Source organism: Ananas comosus, linkage group 21 (genome assembly GCF_001540865.1).
Source record: "Ananas comosus cultivar F153 linkage group 21, ASM154086v1, whole genome shotgun sequence".
NCBI classification, from domain to species: domain Eukaryota; kingdom Viridiplantae; phylum Streptophyta; class Magnoliopsida; order Poales; family Bromeliaceae; genus Ananas; species Ananas comosus.
The window spans coordinates 1391491-1413626 of NC_033641.1; the positions used below are offsets into that span (position 1 = coordinate 1391491).

The following is a 22136-nucleotide window of genomic DNA, read 5'->3' on the forward strand; positions in this document are numbered from 1 at the left end:
TAAAGGCATGAATTAAGTGGAAAGTTGGGAACGTTGAGATTCCAACGTTTCATTTTCTCTCCACTATATTTACAATGGATTGCACTGTTCATCTATGATGAACATGGCAGAGAGATACATTGGAAGATATATATTTTTCTTTTATCACTTTGATCTATTGAGTTTTTGATCTTTTTGTCATCGGGTGTTGAAAGCGTCTCTGTCAACCTCCTTCACGATCGTGCTCGCAGGAGGAGGAATTCCGGTCGTACCTTGGGGTATTATTTCCGGTTAATCCCGCACGTAAGGACGGGAATACTCCTTAGGGCAGTGCCTCACACGCTTCCGGATCAATTAAGTATTTATTTGGATTTAGCGATCATCAGTAAGTTGATTTATTTATTTTCATAATAAAAATTAGTTAGAACTTTAATTACAATCAGATTTCTGTGCGGTATTTGTTCTAACAATTATAAAGCTGTTTTCAATGAAAATGATGAACTAGGGAAAAGGGTCAACCAGTCACTGTGTTTCCCTTTCAAGGAATAGCAAACCCCTTTCTAGAAACATTCTATTTGGTAAACTGTAAAATTGGTCATTGAATTTATCTTGAAGTTTTGCTAGGCTTTAGTTTGTTGCAAGAAGTCACTGACTTTCAATTTCCGATTTAATCTTGCCAGTTTAACGAAATCATTTAAGTGGCAGCTGATTTGTCTTTCATGTCATGTCATCTTCGAGAGATGATCGGGTGATGATGTGATCAGTTGATTTAGTTATCATATTTTCTCGGAATTATTATTATTATTTAATCGTCATGTTATTTTCGAAAGTATTACAATAGCTGAATCGATAGTTTTCTCATTACTTAAAAATGAAGTGGTCGCTAAATTAGTATTTAACCTATGGTGATGTTGCTGTTAAATTAACAATAGAATTATCTCTACCTTAGTAGGGTAAAATGAGGTATCTAAGTAGTCAAATTGGAACAGAAATTGAATTTTTAGTCATTCTATTTCTATAAATTAAAGTGTAATGATCTAAATGTAACTTCATAATAAGTTGAACAACCTTTTTTATGCTATAATTTTCTCTCTCTTTTTTTTTTTTTTTTGTTTCTCCAGAGTTTAGTAATTTACTGAAATGTCTATAGAATTTTTGTCCCATGGGGTTCTAGCACATTTCTAGTGTTAATGTGACATTTGAAGCACATTTTTCTAGAAGCACATTCTTCTAGAAGGAAAATGTCAGAAAAAATGTCCCTCGTGTTAATGTGACATTTGAAGCACATTCCTCTATAAGGAAAATGTTATTTCACCACCCAAAAAGTAAAGTCCTGATGCTTAGAATTTTTTAAAAATTTTTAGGTCCTCTCTGGATGTCGAAAAAATTATTCAAAAATATTTTATTCGGTATAAAATTTTTCTAATACGATGGTATGATGGACGAAGTATGATGTTTTATTTTATTTTGAGAGAAAAGTATGATGTTTTATTGTTTGAAAAGTCTTTCTATACATGATTTGGTAGGATAGTATAGTTAACATGCAAGGTTATTTATCTTATTCTAAAAAAAAATGGTTTAAAAGATGTATATAATATTCCATTTTAAAATTTTATTTATGCAATGTACAAATTTCATAAGAATTTGTTTGAATGCATGAATATTTTGTTCGTTATATCTCTTGATTATTCAAAAAATTTATATATTTGACTGATAAAGAGTGTGATAGAAATGTTTAAGAGTACGATATGGTATTCAGACAATTTTTCAGAATAAAATAAATTATCTTGTAGATGAAATATGCTATTTTATCAAATCATGGACAAGAAGAATTTTGAAGAAGCAAAAAATCAAAACTCCTAATTTACAATCATACTAAATTTTTTTTAACATGAATTAAGTTTACTATTGATAATTTATTTCGACGTCCAAACAAGCCTTCATAGATTAAGAAAAGATATTGAATAAAATATTCATGCATCCAAAAAAGGCCTTAGTAATATAGTAATATATATATAGAATTGAGCTCCTATGCTTTTAAAAGTACCAAGCCATTGGTACTTGTAAGTTTTCGGCCCTTGGATTAAAGGATGTACGGTTATGATGATGTGGGCCTCCTAAGGTTGAGTGGGTAGTTTGTTGAATAGTGTAATATAACGGTTGAAATGATTAAAAACGTAGATCCAACGGTAAAAAATTTACAAGTACCAAGTGCTTGGTGCTTTTACAAGCACCATAGCCGGACTATATATATATATATATATTACAAATTTTTAATACTTAGATTTAAGGACAATCCAAATATAAAAAGATATATGTTTTGTGAATCTTTTTTTGTAATTTTCTTTTAGCTTTTTATTTAGTAGTAGGGCTTCCAATCTAATTTGCTATTTGCGAGTTGGCTCGTGTTCAGTTTATTAATAAACAAATCAAACACGAATTAATTTGTTTAACTCCATATTTTAATGAATCAGTCTATATTTAGCTTATTTAGCAAACGAGAGAATATAAGACTGTAGTACATCATCAATTACATCAAAGGACTAATGCAGACTCCTATATTAATAAATGGTTTTTTTTAAAAAAATTGATTAAATTTATTAAAAATCCAAACATGTGTCAGGATATTTAGCAGAGAGGAGGACTTGGGTCCTTGGACTCATTCCATTGTTTGGACACAAAAAAAAAAAAAGTGAGACAAAGTATTGAGCTTTTTAAGACTCCAAAAATCTCCTATTAGAAGCTTCTTTGTTGAATATTTTGGAAAGAACAGATTAAAAAAAAAAAAAAAACTTAAATACCACCCCTATAGTTTCATACTTTCTCACTTTAGTACTCTATAATTTAAAATATATTACTTTTATATCTTGTGGTTTCATTTTTCTCTTTTCATTATCCCATCCGTTAATTTTTTTAGTTAAATCAGTGACAAAATTAAAACCGCGGGATGCTAAAGTAAATATTCGATAAACCATACGTGAGGTGTCTGAAGTTTTTTGTATATGATTTAACGAAGAGTTAATAGAGGCGCCGGGAAAAAAAAAAAAAATAAAGCCACAGAGTATTAAAGTGATATACTTTAAAACATAAGATAAGTCTTAAGTGAGCAAGCACGAAACTACATGGGTGGTATCTGAAATTTATCCAAAAAAAAACATATTTTCAAATAAAAAGACATAGGTTTGTAGAGTAGAGCTCCAATTCACACATGCATTAGATTGATTGACATGTACAAAAATTCTCCAAGGGCTCTTTTTTTTCAAACTAACCTTTAAAATTTTAGAATTTATTACATGGTCCTATCAAAAATTTTGGTTAAATAATTTTATTTTGGCCAACTCAGCGCCAAAATGAAAGAATAATAGGAAAAAAAAAAGTGAATTATTTAATGTCCTTTTTTTAGAAAGAAAAGGATGAACAATTATCATTTTTTTTTTATTTCTCATATATAATTCTAACAACTATATTAAAAATTCTAACAAATCACATGAGATCCTAACTATCCAAAGAATTATAACAATCTATTCATAGGATCCTAACAATCAAACAAAAATTCAATAATAATTCACATGTAATTCTAATAATCTAAAATGAATCCTCATAATCCATACAAAAAAATTGATAAATAATGATAATAATTTGAAAATAGTGAATGATTTACCGCTTTCTAAAGATGGTGAACGATTCAACCGATTTTTTTATATTTGTCAAACATGCATTGAGTTTGCAAGAAGAAGATTAGTTGGCCAAATAAAATGTTAAAAAAATTATTTGGCTAATTAGAAATTTTTATAAGATTATTTTTTAAAAAAGTCAATTCTACAAGGAGCAAATAATACTAATGGTACACATAAAAACGGAGTGTAAATCTTATATCCATCACTCAAGGTTTATATTGGATTCTTGTTTTGTCTATATATATATATATATATATATAGAGAGAGAGAGAGAGTCCGGTTATGGTGCTTGTAAAAATATCAAGCACTTGGTACTTGTAAGTTTTTTTACCGTTAGATCTACATCTTTAATCATTTCAACCGTTAGATTATACTATTCAACCAACTACCCACTCAACCCTAAGGGGCCCACATCATCCTAACCACACATACTTTTAGAAGCGGGAACCCCTTGGTGCTTCTAGGTTTCTAACTCTTGGATCTACTCTTTGATTATTAATAGCCCTTGGATTAAACACTCTTCCACCTACCACCACCTACCACCATTATCCCAACCTTACATTTTCCATCCAATGGCTAAAAACTCAAAAACATCACCCTCTTGGTGCTTTTGAGAGTGTTTTAGCTCAACTCTCTCTCTCTCTCTCTCTCTATATATATATATACACTTTTTTTAGGTGCACGAGTGAGTTAATTTTAGCTCGTGTTCGACACGTTTATTAAATGAACGATCGCTTTCGAACTCATTTCGAATCGAATATGAGCTAGCTTGTGAATAATAAGCTGAATTGTCGGCCCAAATCAGAAGTGATATTTAAAACTTAAAAAGTTAAAGGATTAATTTCATACTGGTTCCTGCAAATATAGTGAATGGCAAATATATTCCTATAAACTTCAACTTTCATATATTGTCTCTGTAAAAATTTTGATGTTTTCAAATATATCCCTGTATTAGAATCCATTGGAAAAATTTAGTTAACCATAGGTTGAATACTTAACCCTGATTAGTTTTTGACATTTTTATCTCTCTTATATTATACTGTTATGATTTTTGGAGGGATATATTTGTTATGACAAAATTAAAAATATAAACAATTCTCTAACGGTAATAGAACATAGAGATATATTTGAAAATATTAGAACTTTTGTAGGAACAATATATGAAAGTTGAATTTTGTAGGGATATATTTATCATTTACTATGTTTACAGGGACCTGTATGAAATTAACCTAAAGTTAAATTTCTAAGCCTTGACACTTTAAAGGATCCAAAAAATTTCAACATTTTTGAAGCTTTCGTTTCTTATGCTATAAAATGATAGTGGGAGCTACAAACGATATAGATTTTAATGTGAGATATAGGCTTATAATATAAGTATAAGAAGAGTAAAATGTTGGCATATGCTACTGGGGATAAACTTATAATAAACTTTAGTATCTTACTTTATATATTTTATTATCTATGTCACATTTTTAGGGATTTGGCCCATGTTTTAAAGTATTTATAGTTTCTAGAAACTAAACACAACTATTTTTCAAAATTTCTCAAAAATTTGAAATTATATATTTACTCGCTTTTTTGACTTTGGAATGATTTTTTTTAATTTTCTTTCTCTCTCTCTCCTCTCCTTTGGTTGAAAACATTGCAATTATCGTTATTTTTGGGGTAAAATTTAAATATCACCACTGCAGTTTAATATTTTTTTTATTTTAGTATTTTATAATTTAAAATATATCAATTCAGTATCTCGTAATTTTTTTTTTCTTTTCGTCAGTCCTCTGTTAAATTTTTGTTAAATCATATAAAAAAAAACTTCAGATACCCTACCTATAGTTTATCAAATATTTATTTTAGTAACATTTAGTTTTAACTTTGTCACTGATTTAACAAAAAAAAATTAGTGGAGTGAATAACAAAAAGAGAAAAATAAAACCACAGTGTACGAATGTGACACACTTTAAACCATATGGTACTAAAGTGGGAAAATACGAAACCATAGGAGTAATATTTAAAGTATTTATAGTCCCTAAAAACTTAACACCACTATTTTCAAAATTTCTCGAAATTTTGAAATTATATATATTTACTCATTTTTTTGACTTTCTCCTCTTCTTCGGTTGAAAATGCTGTAATTATAATTATTTTTATTTAATTGTTAATTAATAGGTGTATTTATAGCTTTAATTATGTCCACACAATTAAGATGTCAACAGCTCAGATTCAAATAAATTTTTAAAAATTTAAAATTGAATCCACCAATCAATATTGAAATTTGAATCCGAACTTAATGAATTTTGAAAATTTATATTCAAAGCCGAAGCCAACCAAAAGTTCGAAATTCGAAATCGAACCCCAAAGGCCCAAACAACTATCTCTTTACCACATTTTAAAATATTTAATATTAAAATTTACGATAAAGCACGAGTGGTATTTAAAGTGTACCCAAAATTTTCTCCACCGTACACTCCTCCACCACGTCTATATAAACCCTGGTACCAAACCCAATCGACCATTCTCCTTCTATTCCTCTGCGTACCCAAAAAGTACCCCAAAACCCTTCCCTCTTTTCCATTACATTACATTCTCTCAACAGCTCCCCAAACCCCCGCCCCTTCTCTAAGAGAGAGAGAGAGAGAGAGAGAGAGAGAGATGAGCGCACTGCGCCCCACATTCCCCCTCGCCGCCCCGATCGGCGGCGGCGACGGGTTCCGCCGCGGCCGCGCCGGCGCCGCCGCGGCGGCGTCGTCGGCGTCGGCGGCGGCGTCGTCGGCGTCGGCGTCGGCGGGGGTGGGGGTGAGCTTGTACGAGGTGTTGGGGGTGGCGGAGGGGGAGGGGAGGGCGGAGGAGATAAAGAGGGCGTACCGGCGCATGGCGCGGCGACTCCACCCGGACGCGGCGGCGTCGCCCCCCGGCCGCGCCACCGCCGAGCAGGCGCGCCGCTTCATCGCCGTTCGCGAGGCCTACGACACCCTCTCCGACCCCCACCGCCGCGCCCTCTACGACCGCTCCCTCGCCTCCTCGCCCTCCGCCTCTCATCAGGTCGTTTATTAGGGTTTCTTCTCCTTCTTCTTCTTCTTCTTCTTCTTTTCTTAGTAATAAATCTCTCTTCCGCATTACCATACTTATTTGAGATAAATATCCACTTTTTTATTTTTTGCGTAAGATTTTTTTTTCTACAAACACAGTAAATTATAAATATATTCCTAAAAAATTCAACTTTTATATATTGTTCTTATAAAAGTCCTAATGTTTTCAAATATGTCCCTCTGATTTATTCCTGTTAAAACACTTTTTTTTAATAAGTGCAATGATATTTTTGGCATCATAAATATGTTTTTCCAAAAGTCTCAATTATTAATTAAAGAGGGGTAAAAAGGTTAATTCACCTCATTAACTAATTAGAATTAAGTATTTTATCTATGGTTAATTAATTTTTTCTAACGAATCCTAATGGCAAAGACGTATTTGAAAATATCAGGACTTTTATAGGAACAACATATGAAAACCGAATTTTGTAGGGATATATTTGTAATTCACTATATCTGTAGGGAACTGTATAAAATTAACCCTTTTAAAAAAGTTTATATTTTAGAGTTTTAAAATTTTAGAAATGTTCTCAAGGGTTACGGGGATCAAATTGCAGTTACTTATTCTATTAGAAAAAAAGTAGTTTTTAATGTTTTTCTATAATTCTTAAGTAAAGAAGTAGATGAAATAGGGAATTATTTGTATCAATTTGAAATCTTGAGAGAGTAGAATAAAAAGGGAAAGTGAAAAAGATTTTCTTATCTTAGCCTTTGTTTTTTTTTTTCATTTGTTTTAGTCTGGTTAAAATGTATGAACACTCCTTGAACTTTAACCTATTTTGCAATTGACCCTCCAAAATTTCATTGCTCTTCTTATTGGAAAAAGCTATCCACACATCCCTTTAGGGCCATCCAATGGATGGGATTTGCTTACTTATTATATGATGTGATTAGTAAAATAACTCTACCCATTAGATAGGTGAGGTGTATGATATACGCTATCTTTGGTTGGAGTGTATCAGTATCATTGTTATTTTTTATTTTATTTACACCCGCTCAACTTATAAATCATTTGATTTAGGTCCCATCATTTATAACTTTGGAAATTCTGTTAGAATCAAACACCCACAAAGGAAAGAACGATGTTTAATATTATATATTCAAGAGTCCAACTCGGGTGCTTTTAGGAGTTTCGATGATGGGATTTTAAATCGAAGATTCGTTCACTTATATTTGATTTAGAGAATTTAAAATATCTAGAATACACATATCGTGATTTTTCAATATCATTTACCAAGTGATCTAGAAAGCCCAAAATCAACAATTTTAATGGTCAATATATGAGCCGTTTACAAGTTTAATGATGTAGAAATATCGAAATCGGATGAAATTTTGATAGAAAATCATCAAACAATATTAATATTTTTGATCTAAAATTTGAGTGTTGTATCATCACTTTTTACAAGACTTTTATATTCAACCGTTGATTTTCAGTCTTTTTGATCACTAGATAAATGATATTTAAAAAAACCGCAAAATTTATTTTCTAGATACTTTTAAATAATTTAGATAAAGTCTAATGGAACTAATCGTCGATTCGAAAGTCTTATCATTGGAAATAATTTGAAAGCACGGAGGCTTCTGTGCTTCTAAAAGAAGTTCAACTCGTATATTCAAAACTCCACATCTTGTTTTTCCAACTTGATGTTAGAGTTCGTGTACAAATTAGAGTCTTTTATGTTATCTTCTTCATTAATTTTATATGTGGATTAGTCATAAATTCCGTGGCTTTCAAGATGTTTTCTGCTGCAGCTTTTTTGTAATGAAGTTTAATTTCCTTGAAATATTTTAAAAACAGTTTGAGGTTATCTTTTCCTTGACTCTGTGATACCATAAATGAGTGGACTATTAAACAGGTTCAAAGTTATTGCCTGCACCTGGTGTATAGATTGCTCGTGCACCGCTAGCTTTGTTCAATTATAGGTCATTTAAATATCCAACAAAAACCATTGGATAATCGATAGATATAATCTGAACATCTAAAGGACCTAGCAAATCAAAATCATAAGCTTTGGAACCAATGTTGCAAAAAGGGGTATTGTGCGGTAGGTGAGAAATAGTTGCCTAAAACTTATGATTTTTAGTTTCTAGCTCTTTCGAATGTCGTAAAAACACATATAATAGATTTGGTTACTCTTTTGAGACATTTACGGTTCGCTTCTATCTTTGTAAACCATCCAGAGCATAAACTTGTGCAGTAATCTCTCTTGTATTTGATTGTTTATTTCCTCTTCAAACTTCAGAAGCTAAATATAACTTACTCTAAATAAATTACTCAGTTCGTATACAGTCTCTTCTGTTTTTTTTTTTTTTTTTTTTTTTTTTTTTTTCATATATGATTGTTCTGTTCCTTTCAAAACTTCTATTTATTTATTTATTTTGGTTTGGCAAATTTAAGCATATGAAGTTAATGTGTGTCATTCAAGACAACTTTTCTGCTTCTATTGTAGAAAAAAAAACTGGTTAGTTTCATTTTGTTACCCTCTTGAAGATTCCAACTTCTCTACAAATAGTCGGGATTGAATTCGAAGATTTTGAGGAAATGTACCGTTTCGCATTTTGAGTTATGAGTTTGGATCTTTTCCTTATTGCACTGCAATATTTGCACCTATTCCTCATACCTATCTTTATAGACATAAAAAGCTCTATTTCTTGCGCTCTCACCCTTGATTCTATTATCCATCATATTTTTCTTTTCTTTTTTTTCTCCATTAGTTATACTTGAGTTGCGATAGTATAATTAATCCTTTTATGTGCTAACTCTTTACTTGTTTAAAATTAGGAATTGGACGAACGATCGCATTGGAGGAAGCATTGGCAAGATCAGATCGCGGAGTTATGTTGGAGGAGCATCGACAAGGATTCAGAGGATAACTTATCTTGGGGAGCTCGAATGCGACGGAAATGGGGTGAATCATTGAACTGAATAGGTAAAATTTTTCAGAGTCATGAAAATAATGGTTTTTTAGTCGAAATATTCGGTCATCTATTTGTTTTTGTAGATTTGATGGAGTTGTGTTCCATCATTGTTTTGTTGTATATAAAAGATTATTGAGTAACTCAGAAACTTTCATATATCTCGAGGAATCTTGGAATGTACCATCTCTTCTTTTTTATGTATGTGTTAGGTTTTTGTGTTTATGACGATATATATATATATAGAGAGAGAGAGAGAGAGAGAGAGCGATAGAGAGAAGTGTTACTGTACTATTATGAGTATAGAAGTTTTTGTACTCATAACTCATGAGTTGTTTTCGATGATGGATCATCTGGATCAACGATCTATAACATTAAATATGATTTAGAGTATTTGAAGTATATAGAAATCAAATTTTATAATTTTCGAATTTATAATAAATTTCATAATGTGGGTATAATATAAACGATCAAAATCGAATGATCTCTTAAACATAAAGGATAATGTTTTTAAATCCAAGATCGAAATTATTTATCTTGAGCTATACAGTGAATAGAATTTTTTATTAAAAATTTAACCGATTTCGTTTGTTCTATACCGTTAATTCGGAAATGCTCCACATTGGTTGTTAATAAAAATGTTAATTTTGAGGCCTTGTGATCGTAAGATATATGATGTCTTCTTATATGATGTTAAAAAATTATAAAATTTAATTTCTAGAATATTTAAATAATTTAAATTATATTTAACGATATAGAACGTCAATTCGAAAGCTTTATTATTGAAAATAACTTATGATTACAAAAACAATTATACTCATAATAGTATAATAGTTGGTCTCTCTCTCTCTCTCTCTAAAAGCTTAAGTTGATAGGTGGAGGTGCTCTTATATGTTATATACTTGACGGTCTTTATTTCTATCTAATTCTCCTACTTAGTCGCAGAAGAATGATTGAGATGGATATATTAAATTGACTAAAAAAATTTAGGAGCGCAAATCGCAAAAATAGAAGCTTAGAAAGTTGTTAGAAATAGAACAGGTCCAACTAAATATGTGTAATTTTGCACATAACTCTCTAATGAGGAGGGACACCACAACAATAACTACCGAATAATCTAAGCATCGAATTTCTTATGCAGTTTTTTTATTCTAAATTATGCAACAATTCATGAAATAACGCTTTTTAGAATGCTTTTTCATAAACTGCAGTAAGTATATACTCAGTTAGTTCTTGATTGAATGAGCTATTACCCCAAACTTACATTTCACACAACTCTACTGCAATCTGCAGGTGCGAAGGATAATAGTTTCTCCTTGATATTGTAGGAGAAATGGTAATTGAATTGATTATGTTCTCCGAGAATGCTCGCCTCCGGAAAACTCCTTATAGCGACGCAGAGTTTATTCACACCTAGTTTCACCACCACATTGTTTGGCGGCACCGGGTAATCGACACCGCCGCTAAAGTGGAGCGTCATGCTCGGTAACGTCTCCTTAAACCCCTCATGTGGCAACACATAACAAACCTCAAATAGTTCACTATTCGTTGGTCGCAATTTAAATGGCTCGAAATATGCCTTGAATGTTTCGATGATTCGCTCATACGGTCCTCCTGACATGAATGCGGTGAATGATGTGCCTGAGTCGATAATAAAACCCCCTCTCACGTTTCCGTGATCGTTTTTGTGAATGGCAAAGTCCTTGGACTTGAATCCGAGGCGGTGGCCCGCAACACTCACATTGGATAGGGGCAGAAAGTATGTTATCAAAGTCGGCGCATGGATAATACGAATGGTTCTCACTTGAGGGCCTCTGAGAATAGCTTCGTCGCCGAACTTGAGCCGACTCAACGGTTGCTTATTGCTCTTGAACGGCGGCAGGCAGTATGAGAACCTACCGCCGATCAATTCCAACAGCTGCCTAGCTAGTGATAGCGGCTCCATATTGAGGCCGAATACTCCAGACTGCTCCTTCGTCATCGCAGGATCTCGATTGTCATTTGCACAACCGAAGATGAAATTACGTACAAACTCTTTTTGGTGTCTATCGGACGCGAAGCCCAATGTTTCAAAGGCGAGGATGCCTTTCGATGAAGAGCCATCGCCATATCCTATCGAGTAGTGGCAGTGGCCTTTGACGCATTTCCACCCCGGTCGGCCCAGATCGCACAACGTATGGTTGCATCGTATCGGGTCGAAGGAGCTCGACTCTTTGACCGGGTGGAAGATCGGTTTGCTCTGTTTCCAGCAGCGGATGCATGGCTTGCATTGCATCCACAAGATGTCGCTGGCGGTGTCCATCACTAGGTAGTTCTTCCGCCTGGTGGGCGTGCCGATGTAGATCTCTACCATGTAGTTGAAGGGATCACCTTTGAGATTAGGGCGAATGTGCTCTATACCATGATCGACGCCGAGAAGGGATGTTCTCAAGAGCTGTGCACGGGCGACGTCGCTCGCGTAAAGGCGTCGCACTCTCTCATATTCGGTGAGGTTACCGGGAAAAAGGGGAAAGCGGATGGAGTACTTGTGGATCAAGTTCAGGTGTAAGGAGCGAACGGCGACTAACTCAAGGAACAAGAATAGAAAACCAACATGCCATTCATGTGCCATTTCCTACTCTCCCTTGATAGAAACTCCAATCACAACAATTTTTAGTTGCTTTTAAGTCTTAGGACATGGATTAGTGTAACATAACATGAATTGTTGGGTCTGCATGTGGAGTATTGAGATTCAAGTTGTTCTGCTTGAAACTTATAATAAATACTAGTTATTATTTGGGTGATATCTTTTGTAGATTTGTGTATATCTATAACTTTTTAGGTAATACATAGCAAAAGTGATATGTTCTCAGCAAAGGATAAGAAAGATTAAACCAAGAAAGTAAATATTCTCTAATAAACGGACGCTCAAGTTATACATTTTAACTAGATTGATACCCATGTAATGCACAGTAGTGTCTACAATAATTGGGAAAACTTCAAAAACTTTCCTGTGGTTTTGCACTTTTTCACTTGAGTATCATGTGGTTTAAACTGTATCAAGTTAATACCCTGTGGTTTCACATTTTCTCACTTTAGTATCCTATGGTTTAAAGTGTATCAAGTTAGTACTCTGTAACTTAAGCATTTTGGATGGCAGACAGGTCCAAGAGGTTAAGAGAGTTAAACGTGTTAGAATGGGAATGGGAGTAGTTCTAGGATGGATGAACCTCCTGGAAAGTTAGGGCGTTATAAATGTCAAATACTATTATGGTGATATCTTATGTAGATTTGCATATCTTAATAAAAGTAATATGTTCTTAAAGGACAAGAAAAAAGAGAAGAAAATATCAATTGGGCATTCCATGTCTATGCACTCTAATCATATAAGCTAATTGCTTAATAAGTATCAAAAATAACCTATCGTAGTCCTTAATTAAGTTTTGAATTCTGAAAAAATTATCCTTGTACATATGCAGCATACATTCCTCACAATTGGATCATTTTCTCAAACCGAGCAATGAGACCGACGAAACTCGGAGATAAGATGCGGGAGCCGTCGAAAACGTATGGTTTGTGAGCACTAGCCCCGACTTCATGTATGATGTAGAAGCGCAACTTTATCCTCTACCACAGTGAAATCAAGATCAGGCGTATGGCAGAAACTCGCAACTTTCGACATCCTTTGACCCGAGGAACTCGATAGCATTCTTAATATCGGTGATCTTAATTTAAAGTCGCAGGTACATGGTGAAATTAAAAATGCAGGACATAAGTTTTGTCAAATTTTATTATTTGGATTCCAAATTAAATCTTATTATGATGCATTAAGATGATTGAATTGGTTGATACACACAAACATACATCTCATACAACTCGACTGCAATCCGCAGGAGCGAAGGATAATAGTTTCTCTCTGACATTGTACGAGATACGGTGATTGTATTGGTAATGTTCTCCGAGAATGCTGAAGTTCGGAACACCTACTATGCCGACGCAGATTATATTCTTCTCCATCTCCTCTATCACATGCTGCGGTGAAACGACGTAATCGACGCCGCCGATAAAGTGAAGCACGAATCCAGGTAACTCCCCTTCAACCCCCTTGTGCGGCACTCTATAACAAACCTCAAAGGAACTGTGATTCGCCGGCTGCAACTTAAGCTGCTTGAAGTACGCTCTAAACGCCTCGCTTATCCGCTCATACGGGCCTCCCGTGCGGAACGCAGTATATGTTGAGCCCGAGTCGATAAAAACGCCCCCTCTCAGTAACCCTTCGGCATCTTTACGGAGAGCAAAATCTTTTGGCGTGAAGCCGAGGCGATGGCCGGCGACGCTCACGTCTGAGAGAGGAAGGTAGTACAGCGGCTGAGTCGGCACATAGATAATGCGGATAGTCTTTACATGAGGGCCTTTAAGAATGGCCTCATCGCCGAACTTGAGCCGGCTCGGCGGCTGCCTATTGCTCGTGAACGGCGGAAGGCAATATGAGAACCTGCCACCAATCGGTCCCGTCAGCTGACTTGCGAGCGATAATGGCTCCATGTCAAGGCCGAAAAGTCCTGATAGCGCTTTTGGCATCGAGAAACCTCGGTTATCATTTGCGCAACCGAAGACAAATTTATGCACAAACTCCTTTTGGGACCTGTCGGAGGAAAAACCTAATGTCTCGGAGGCGAGGAGACCTTTCGATGAAGAGCCCTCGGCATATTTTATGGTGTAGTGGCATTGGCCTTTAACGCATTTCCTATCCGGGTCGCTCAAATCGCACAATGTATGGTTGCAAGGGATGGGTTCAAAGGAGCTGGACTCCCTGGCGGGATGGAAGATCGGCACGGGCTGTTTCCAACAATGAATGCATGGCTTGCATTGCATCCATAAGATGTCGCTGGCAGTGTCCATGACTAAGTAGTATTTCCTTTTGGCGGGCGTGCCGATGTAGATCTCTACCATGTAGACATGGGGCTGAGCTTTGATAGTAGGGCGCAGATGTTCCACGCTATAGTTGAGACCTAAGAGGGACGGTCTCAAGGTTTGTGCGCGCGCTATGTTATCTGCATAAAGGCGCTTCGCCCTCTCATATTTAGTGAGGTTTCCGGGAAAGAGGGGAGAATACACCGAGTACTTATGAATCAAATTGAAGTGCAGAGAATGAACAATTTTCAATGAAAGTGCTAACAGAAAAAAGGTGATACGCCATGTTGGTGCCATTTCTAAGCCTTAATTTCTTAATGGAGACTTAATTCAATCACTGTACTATTTATTTGATTAGTATAATAGAAAGCAACTAGAGATTTTCCAACAAGCTGTAGCTTTTGGATGTAAAATGTTGAGTTTGAAGTTGTTGTATCTCAAATTTATAGATGTTAAGTGCCATTATGGTGGTGATATCTTCTGTAGATATGCATATCTTAACTTTTTCAAAATAGTAGATAACAAAAATAATATATTCCTCGTAAAGGATAAGAAAAAAGAAAAAGAAAATATCAATTGCGCATTCTATGCCTATGCACTGTAATCATATAAACTAATAAACTAAATATCAAAAATGAAATTGCCACTCGTTAGAAAATGAAATAGTAACTTGCATAATAAAAGTAGGTTTTCATTCAGGAATTGAGCTTTTATGCTTTCAAAATTACCAAGCCATTGTGCTTGGAGTTTTCTGCATTTGGATGAAGATTTGTTAGGTTTGGATATATAATAGTGATTCCCTATGGTTTAGTAGGTGGTTGGTGAAATACCCTGATCTAACGGTGAAAAATTTACAAGCATCAAGTACTTAGTGCTTTTAAATACAGGATAGCTGGACTCGCAAACCAGTATATACCTATATATATAAGAAATGCATGTTATGAAATTACTTTAATGCCCTACTTATATATATATATATATATATATATATATATATATATATAAAATATATATATATATATTATATATATATATATATATTATCTTAGTTAGTAAAGATTCGCGAATTATTTCGACGAATTATTGAAATCGAATTAAACGGCTTTACGAATTTTTCCGAAAGAAAGGAAATTATTCGCGAATATTTGGCCAGCCGAATTATTCGCGAATAATTCGCCGATTATTGCCGAATTATTGAAAATATGAATAAAAAACTTATAGTTTTATTTTAAATATAAATTATTTTATATTTTATATCTTATTTTATATTTTATACGAATTCGTTTTTAGACCGAATTTTTCAACAAATTTAAAAAATTAGAAACGAATTTTATACGTATTATATCGTACCGAAATTTTGCGAATCCGAATTAACTACTATGTGTATTATACTAAAAGAGTCATCCAACATAACTCTCTAAAATTTATTTTTAAATTAGATAATTTATTATAAATACTTCAAGAAAAAAAAAAAAAAAAAAAAAAAAAAAAAATATATATATATATATATATTATATAATATATATATATATTATATATATATATAAAAGCACGCATTTTAGCTTAGGTCTACGACAGTCGACAGACCCACTTTTTGGAGGAAAAAAATGTTGGTTCCTCTTTTTCCTCGTGCAAAAAAAAATAATGTATTGAAAAAACATTTAATTTATCTTTTTCTCTAACGGATAACGTTTTATTTTCTATTAAATATTTAGATATCATTCCATATCTTTTTTTTGGTAATATTTTCAGATTATCTCAATACAATTTACTAAATTTTTAGTTGTTATATTAACTTTTTATTTATTTGTCCTTAAAAATAAAATTTAAATTTAAATTTATAATTTTATTCTTATTTGATTTTAATGATATTTCCTCTTAAATTTCGAGTTAAAATTTATTTATATGTTTTAAATTTAACTTTATAAATTAAAATTTGAGTTTAAATCGTGAATTAAGTTTAATTTTGGATATAATTTTTGAATAACAACTTAAAAATATTAGTTGAAGTGAATCAAAATAAAATTTTAAATATTAAATTAGAGGTGAATTAAAATTTTGATTCTTTTGAAATCTGACTCCTTTGGGTGCAAACAAGATTGCTTGATTTTTCTCCCTTAATTAAGCTGGCTTGTTGGGCGATGTCAACAGGTCGGATTCGAGATGGGTTTTCATAAACCGGGTTCCAAACCCAACTACAACTGAAACTCAAACTCGAATCTGAATCTGACGAATTTTAAAAATTCATGTTCTAACCCGAACTCAATAAAAAAATCCGAAACAAGACCCCGAACCCGAATCTGAACAGGAAAACCCAAATCCGAAATAATTACTTCTTTTTACCATATTTTAAACATATAATATTAAATTTAAAATTTTAAATTATAAATTCAAATATAACACCAAACATATATATATAATGTAAAATCAATTCGAGTTCGGGTTCGAGTTCAGATAGAGAAAAAATTCATATCCGAATCCAAATTCTTAAAATTTTTATTTTTTATATCTATATTCGAGACTATATTCATTTAGTATGGATAAATCCGCTCTATTCTGATTCGGGTTCCGATAAAATCGGCTAAGTACCCCTGGACATCCCTATGCATTTATGGCTTGGTCTCAAACTTTGCAAGCCTCCCATGAGAGAGAAATTTGGAGGGTGTTTAGTTTTCCAAAAATAAAAAATAAAAAAATAGTTTTCTCACTGAAAAGTGTGTTTTCCTATCCATTTGGTTCCTAAAAAGAATTAAAATATTTTATTTTCATGTTTTATAGAAAAAGAGGTTTTTGTTTGTTTTTTTCAAAAACAGAATTATAGAAAGTATTTTCTTATAATTTTTTTTTTAGAAAACAGTTTTCAGGAGAGCATGTTTTCTATGATTTCTTTTCTCCTAGAAAGCAAGTTGTTTACTCTTTTTTAAAATCAAATACCCCTTAATTATAATTGCATTCAAATTTATCTTTTTAACTTTTTCACTTTGTGAAACCCATGCATTAATTATGGGTGTACTCCACAAAGCTTGGTAAAAAAAAAGTAGGCCCCCCTTCAAAAGGCAACAACTAGAGTATTCTCAATGGGGATGTGAACATGGGGAAACTAAAACTAGAGGACATAAATTTTATTAAATGTTATCAATTGCACTCCAAATTAAAGCTTATGATGATGCATTAAGATGACCGAATTGGCGGATATACTAGACATACATTTCATACAACTCGACTGCAATCAACAGGAGCAAAGGATAATAGCTTCTCTTTGACATTGTACGAGAAATGGTGATCGTACGGGTAATGTTCTCCGAGAATGCTTATATTCAGACGACCTACTATAGTGACGCAGATAATATTCTTCTCCACCTTCTCCATCACGTACTGTGGTGGCACTACGTAATCGACACCGCCGGTAAAGTGAATTGTCAAGCTCGGTAATGCCCACTTAAACCCCCTATCCGACCACGTACCTATAACAAATGTCAAACATAGTACGATGCGTTGGCCGCAGCTTAAGCTTCTTGAAGTATGCTCTAAATGCCTCCCTTATTCGCTCATACGGGCCTCCCGTGCTGAATCCAGTGTACGTTGAGCCCGAGTCGATTAAAAAGCCCCCTCTTACAAACCCTTGAGCATCTTTGTGATGAGCAAAGTCTTTCGGTGTGAAGCCGAGGCGATGGCTAGCAATGCTGATGTCTGCAAGAGGAAGGTACGTAGTACAATGGATGATGAGTTGGCTCATGGATAATGTGAATTGTCCTTACATGAGGGCCTTTAAGAATGGCCTCATCACCGAACCTGAGCCGGCTAGGTGAGCCGCCTATTGCTCGTGAATGGCGGCAGGCAATATGAGAATCGACCCCCAGTTGGTCTCCCTTTAGTTGATTTGGCAGTGATAATGGCTCCATGTCAAGGCCGAAAGCTCCCGATAACTCTTTTGGCATCGAGAAACCTCGGTTATCATTTGCACAACCAAAGACAAATTTATGCACAAACTCTATTTCGTGCCTATCGGGAGAAAAACCTAATGTCTCATAGGCGAGGACACCTCTTGATGAAGAGCCCTCGCCATATTTGATAGTGTAGTGGCATTGGCCTTTAACGTATTTCTTATCTAGATCATTCAAATCGCACAAGGCATGGTTGCACGGTGTAGGGTCAAAGGAGCTCGACTCTTTGGATGGGTGGAAGATCGGCATGCTTTGTTTCCAACAATGAATGCATGGCTTGCATTGCATGCATAAGATGTCACTGCTGGTGTCCAACACTAAATGTATTTCCTTTTGGCTGGTGTGCCGATGTAGAGCTCTACCATATAGGAGTTGTTCAAACCTTTGATAGTAGGGCGCAGATGTTGTACACTATAGTTGAGACCTAAAAGGGATGGTCTCAAGAGTTGTGCGCGGGGTTATGTCATCTGCATAAAGGCGCTTTGACCTCTCATATTGAGTTAAGGTTTCCGAGAAAGAGGGGAGAGTAGACTGAATACTTATGAATCAAATTGAAATGTAGAGAAAGGACAACTTTTAATGGAAGTGCTAGCAAAGTATAGGTGACACTACAGGAAAACACGCTTGTAGAGGCGGTTTTTACCGCCGGTAGAGGCGGTTTAAACCGCCTCTACGAATTGTAGAGGCAGTTTCTGCGACCGCCTCTAAAACGCCGGTATAGACAGTGCCTCTACATCCGTTTGATATCTTGTTTGCAAACATCTCCAATGCTTCACCTCTGCTAACAAACATCTCCAATGCTTATATGCTGCACAACCAAAAATAGAATCAGAAGGACTAACAAAGGTTTAATATCTTGTTTGCAAAACTTCCCAGATCAGCATCATCACACAATCGTACTCTCCCACTTAAATTCCACCAAAAATATATACAAAAGCCGACGGAAAAGATCTACAATCTTATAAACTCCTAAAATCAGCAGCAAAACAAGATATTCAAGCTTACCTGCAAATAACAAAAATAGAACTACTACAAAGAATCTCTTTTCTTTACACATTGCAAGTAAATCTGCAGAGCTGTTAATCATTTTAATCATTTGCTCGCGGATCCAATGTAGATGCATCTAACTGAAGCTTTTGGAGGCTACAGCTCAATCAAGCCACAAAATGATTTCACAAAAGACGATTGTTATATAGTGGTTAAGAACTCGCTTTTTTTACAGTGTTGGCCCCTATTAGCCTCGCAAATTAGAGAGGAAAACAAAAAAGTTTGCGTAGAAAAAGTTTGCTGATGATGGAATTAATTAAGTTAATTAACACGAAAGATGCTTTTGGTTAGGTAAATTAAGCCACACAAAAGGAGTATAAGTACTTAAGAAATAACGTTTGCAGTATGTGTCATTACTACACTTATATATACATTACAAAGCAAGGGAAAGCAAAAGTTTGGTATTCTAAATTGGGGGCCTCGGTTAATTAAGTAAGGATTATTGCAATAAAGAACTGGGCACCACATGTTGAGCCGAATTGCATGCCCTGCATTTAGCCTTTTATTATCCCAATCATTGATGAACTCTTCAGACGCTAATCTTTTCGTGCCCAATGCTGGAAAAAGAAAAAAGGTATAGGTTAGTAAGTTTCAAAATAAATCATTATGCAGGATGGTGGCAAGAACTTGTAATAAAATGTGAATAAAAAAGCTAACTAACAATACGAATTAACTAGCAATATGTTCGTGAATATATATCATCCTCTAGTTACATGTAAATAAAAACACTCCAACTGTTCTTCATCAAAAAAAGCAAAGCTACACCAATCACCAATGCATCAGTTCCATAAATTACTAGAATCTGCCAGCACTAATTTATAGAAATCATCTAAGAATACTATAAAATAAAGTCCACTAGGATAAGCAGTGAGGGAGGGGCGTAGTGGCGGGGAAGGGGTGAGGGGGTGGTGCCCCTAACAGATTTTGTAGAGGCGGTTGTTACAAACGTCTTTGAACAACCGCCTCTACAATAGCTTTTTCCTGTAGTGTGATATGCCATGTTGGTGTCATTTCTTACCCTTTCTTAATGGAGACCTCAATCACTATATTATTTATTTGATTAAAACAGTAGAAAGCAAATAGGGACTTTCCAATGAGCTGTAACTTTCGGACCTGAATCAGTAAAATATGAATTGTGGGGTCTCTAAAATGTAGTGTTTGAACTTATTATATCTTATATTTATAGATGTTAGATACCATTTCAGGTCTGAATCAATAAAATATGAATTGCGCGGTCTCTAAAATGTAGAGTTTGAACTTATTGTATCTTATATTTATAGATATTAGATACCATTATGGTGATATCTTCTATAGATATGCATATCTTAACTTTTCAAATAGTAGATAGCAAAAGTAATATGTTTAGTAAAGGATGAGAGAAAAAAAGAAAAGAAAAAAAAGACTATCAATTGGGCATTCTATGTCTATGCACTTTAATTGTATAAGAAAATATCTTACTAAATATTAAAAATTAATTGCAACTTGTTAGAAAATGAAATAGTAACTTCCATCAATAAAAGTAGGTTTTCATTTAGCCAACCAATAAATACCTGTATAAAAAATGCATTCAATGAAAAGTGTCAATGAACTATAATTCTTTAAAATTTATTATTTAAATTATATGTACAATATCACTATAACAAAAACGGTGTATAGCGACATTTTTAAATGCCAACACAGATAAAAAAAAAAATGCTGCTGGCTAAATTACTGACACTTTTTAGAGTGTTGCTATATGTGGGGTCGCTATATGTAGGGCCGCGTTGATGTTTGGCACCCGAGACCTGTTGCAGAGGGACACGTGGCGATCGTAGCCCTCTTCGCGGCCAAATTCCAACTGCCGAAACCTTACCTCGTCGACTGCTGCGACGGAGAAGGAGAAGGGGAAATGATGATCATTTTTTCATTTTTTTTTCTTTTCTATTTGTAATCGGGCCAGGTGGGCTTGCTGGGGTTGGTTGAGTAGAGGAATTTTTTACTTTTGATTAGATTGGGATTTATATTTAGGCCTTAGTATATTTTTTAAAAAAAATTTGGCATTAATAGGACACTTACACAATAGTGTCCCAAAAATATGTCCCTATGATATAATTCTGTTGTAGTGTATATATATAATCATGTATTTTAAATTTGGGTCTACCAACAAATTCATTTTTAGCCGGGATAAAAAAAAGATATTTAGTTTTTTCCTTTGAAAATTGTGCTTCAAAATTTTAACTTTAAAATTATTTACAAATAAATTATCTAAAAATAAATGCGATGTGCATTGAATGTGCGCTTTAACTAGCATATAAATATATAGTCTGGCTTGTATATACTATTAAATCATCGAGACCTCTGCGCTACCAAGTTATTTTGATGATGAAATATCTGAATTAATGATTGATCCTTTTTATAGAGAATCCAAACTATTGAAAGTATCTAGAGATCAATTTTTATGATTTTTCGATGTCATTTACGATATGAATTTAAAACTTGATTCCGAATTCGAAATCAGAATCCAATGTTTGAATCCAAATTTGAAGTCTCAATCTAAGTATTTGAATTCGGATATGAAAACGAACTAAAGTTTGAATCCGAATTTGAAATCTGAT

At 34.1% G+C, this 22136-nt stretch overlaps 3 protein-coding genes across 3 annotated transcripts; 1 reads left to right on the forward strand and 2 right to left on the reverse strand.

Annotated features, from left to right (window-relative positions):
• Positions 6079-9858, forward strand: LOC109726270 (chaperone protein dnaJ 20, chloroplastic-like). Its single transcript, XM_020255782.1, has 2 exons — positions 6079-6695; positions 9525-9858. Exons 1-2 carry the CDS (start codon positions 6306-6308, stop codon positions 9666-9668), a joined length of 534 nt encoding a protein of 177 aa, XP_020111371.1. The 5' UTR covers positions 6079-6305; the 3' UTR covers positions 9669-9858.
• On the reverse strand, positions 10926-12269 carry LOC109726742 (aspartic proteinase CDR1-like). The gene has a single exon (XM_020256529.1). The coding sequence runs from the start codon at positions 12267-12269 to the stop codon at positions 10926-10928; it is 1344 nt and encodes a 447-aa protein (XP_020112118.1).
• Positions 13505-14924, reverse strand: LOC109726743 (aspartic proteinase nepenthesin-1-like). The gene has a single exon (XM_020256530.1). It carries the CDS (start codon positions 14846-14848, stop codon positions 13505-13507), a length of 1344 nt encoding a protein of 447 aa, XP_020112119.1. The 5' UTR covers positions 14849-14924.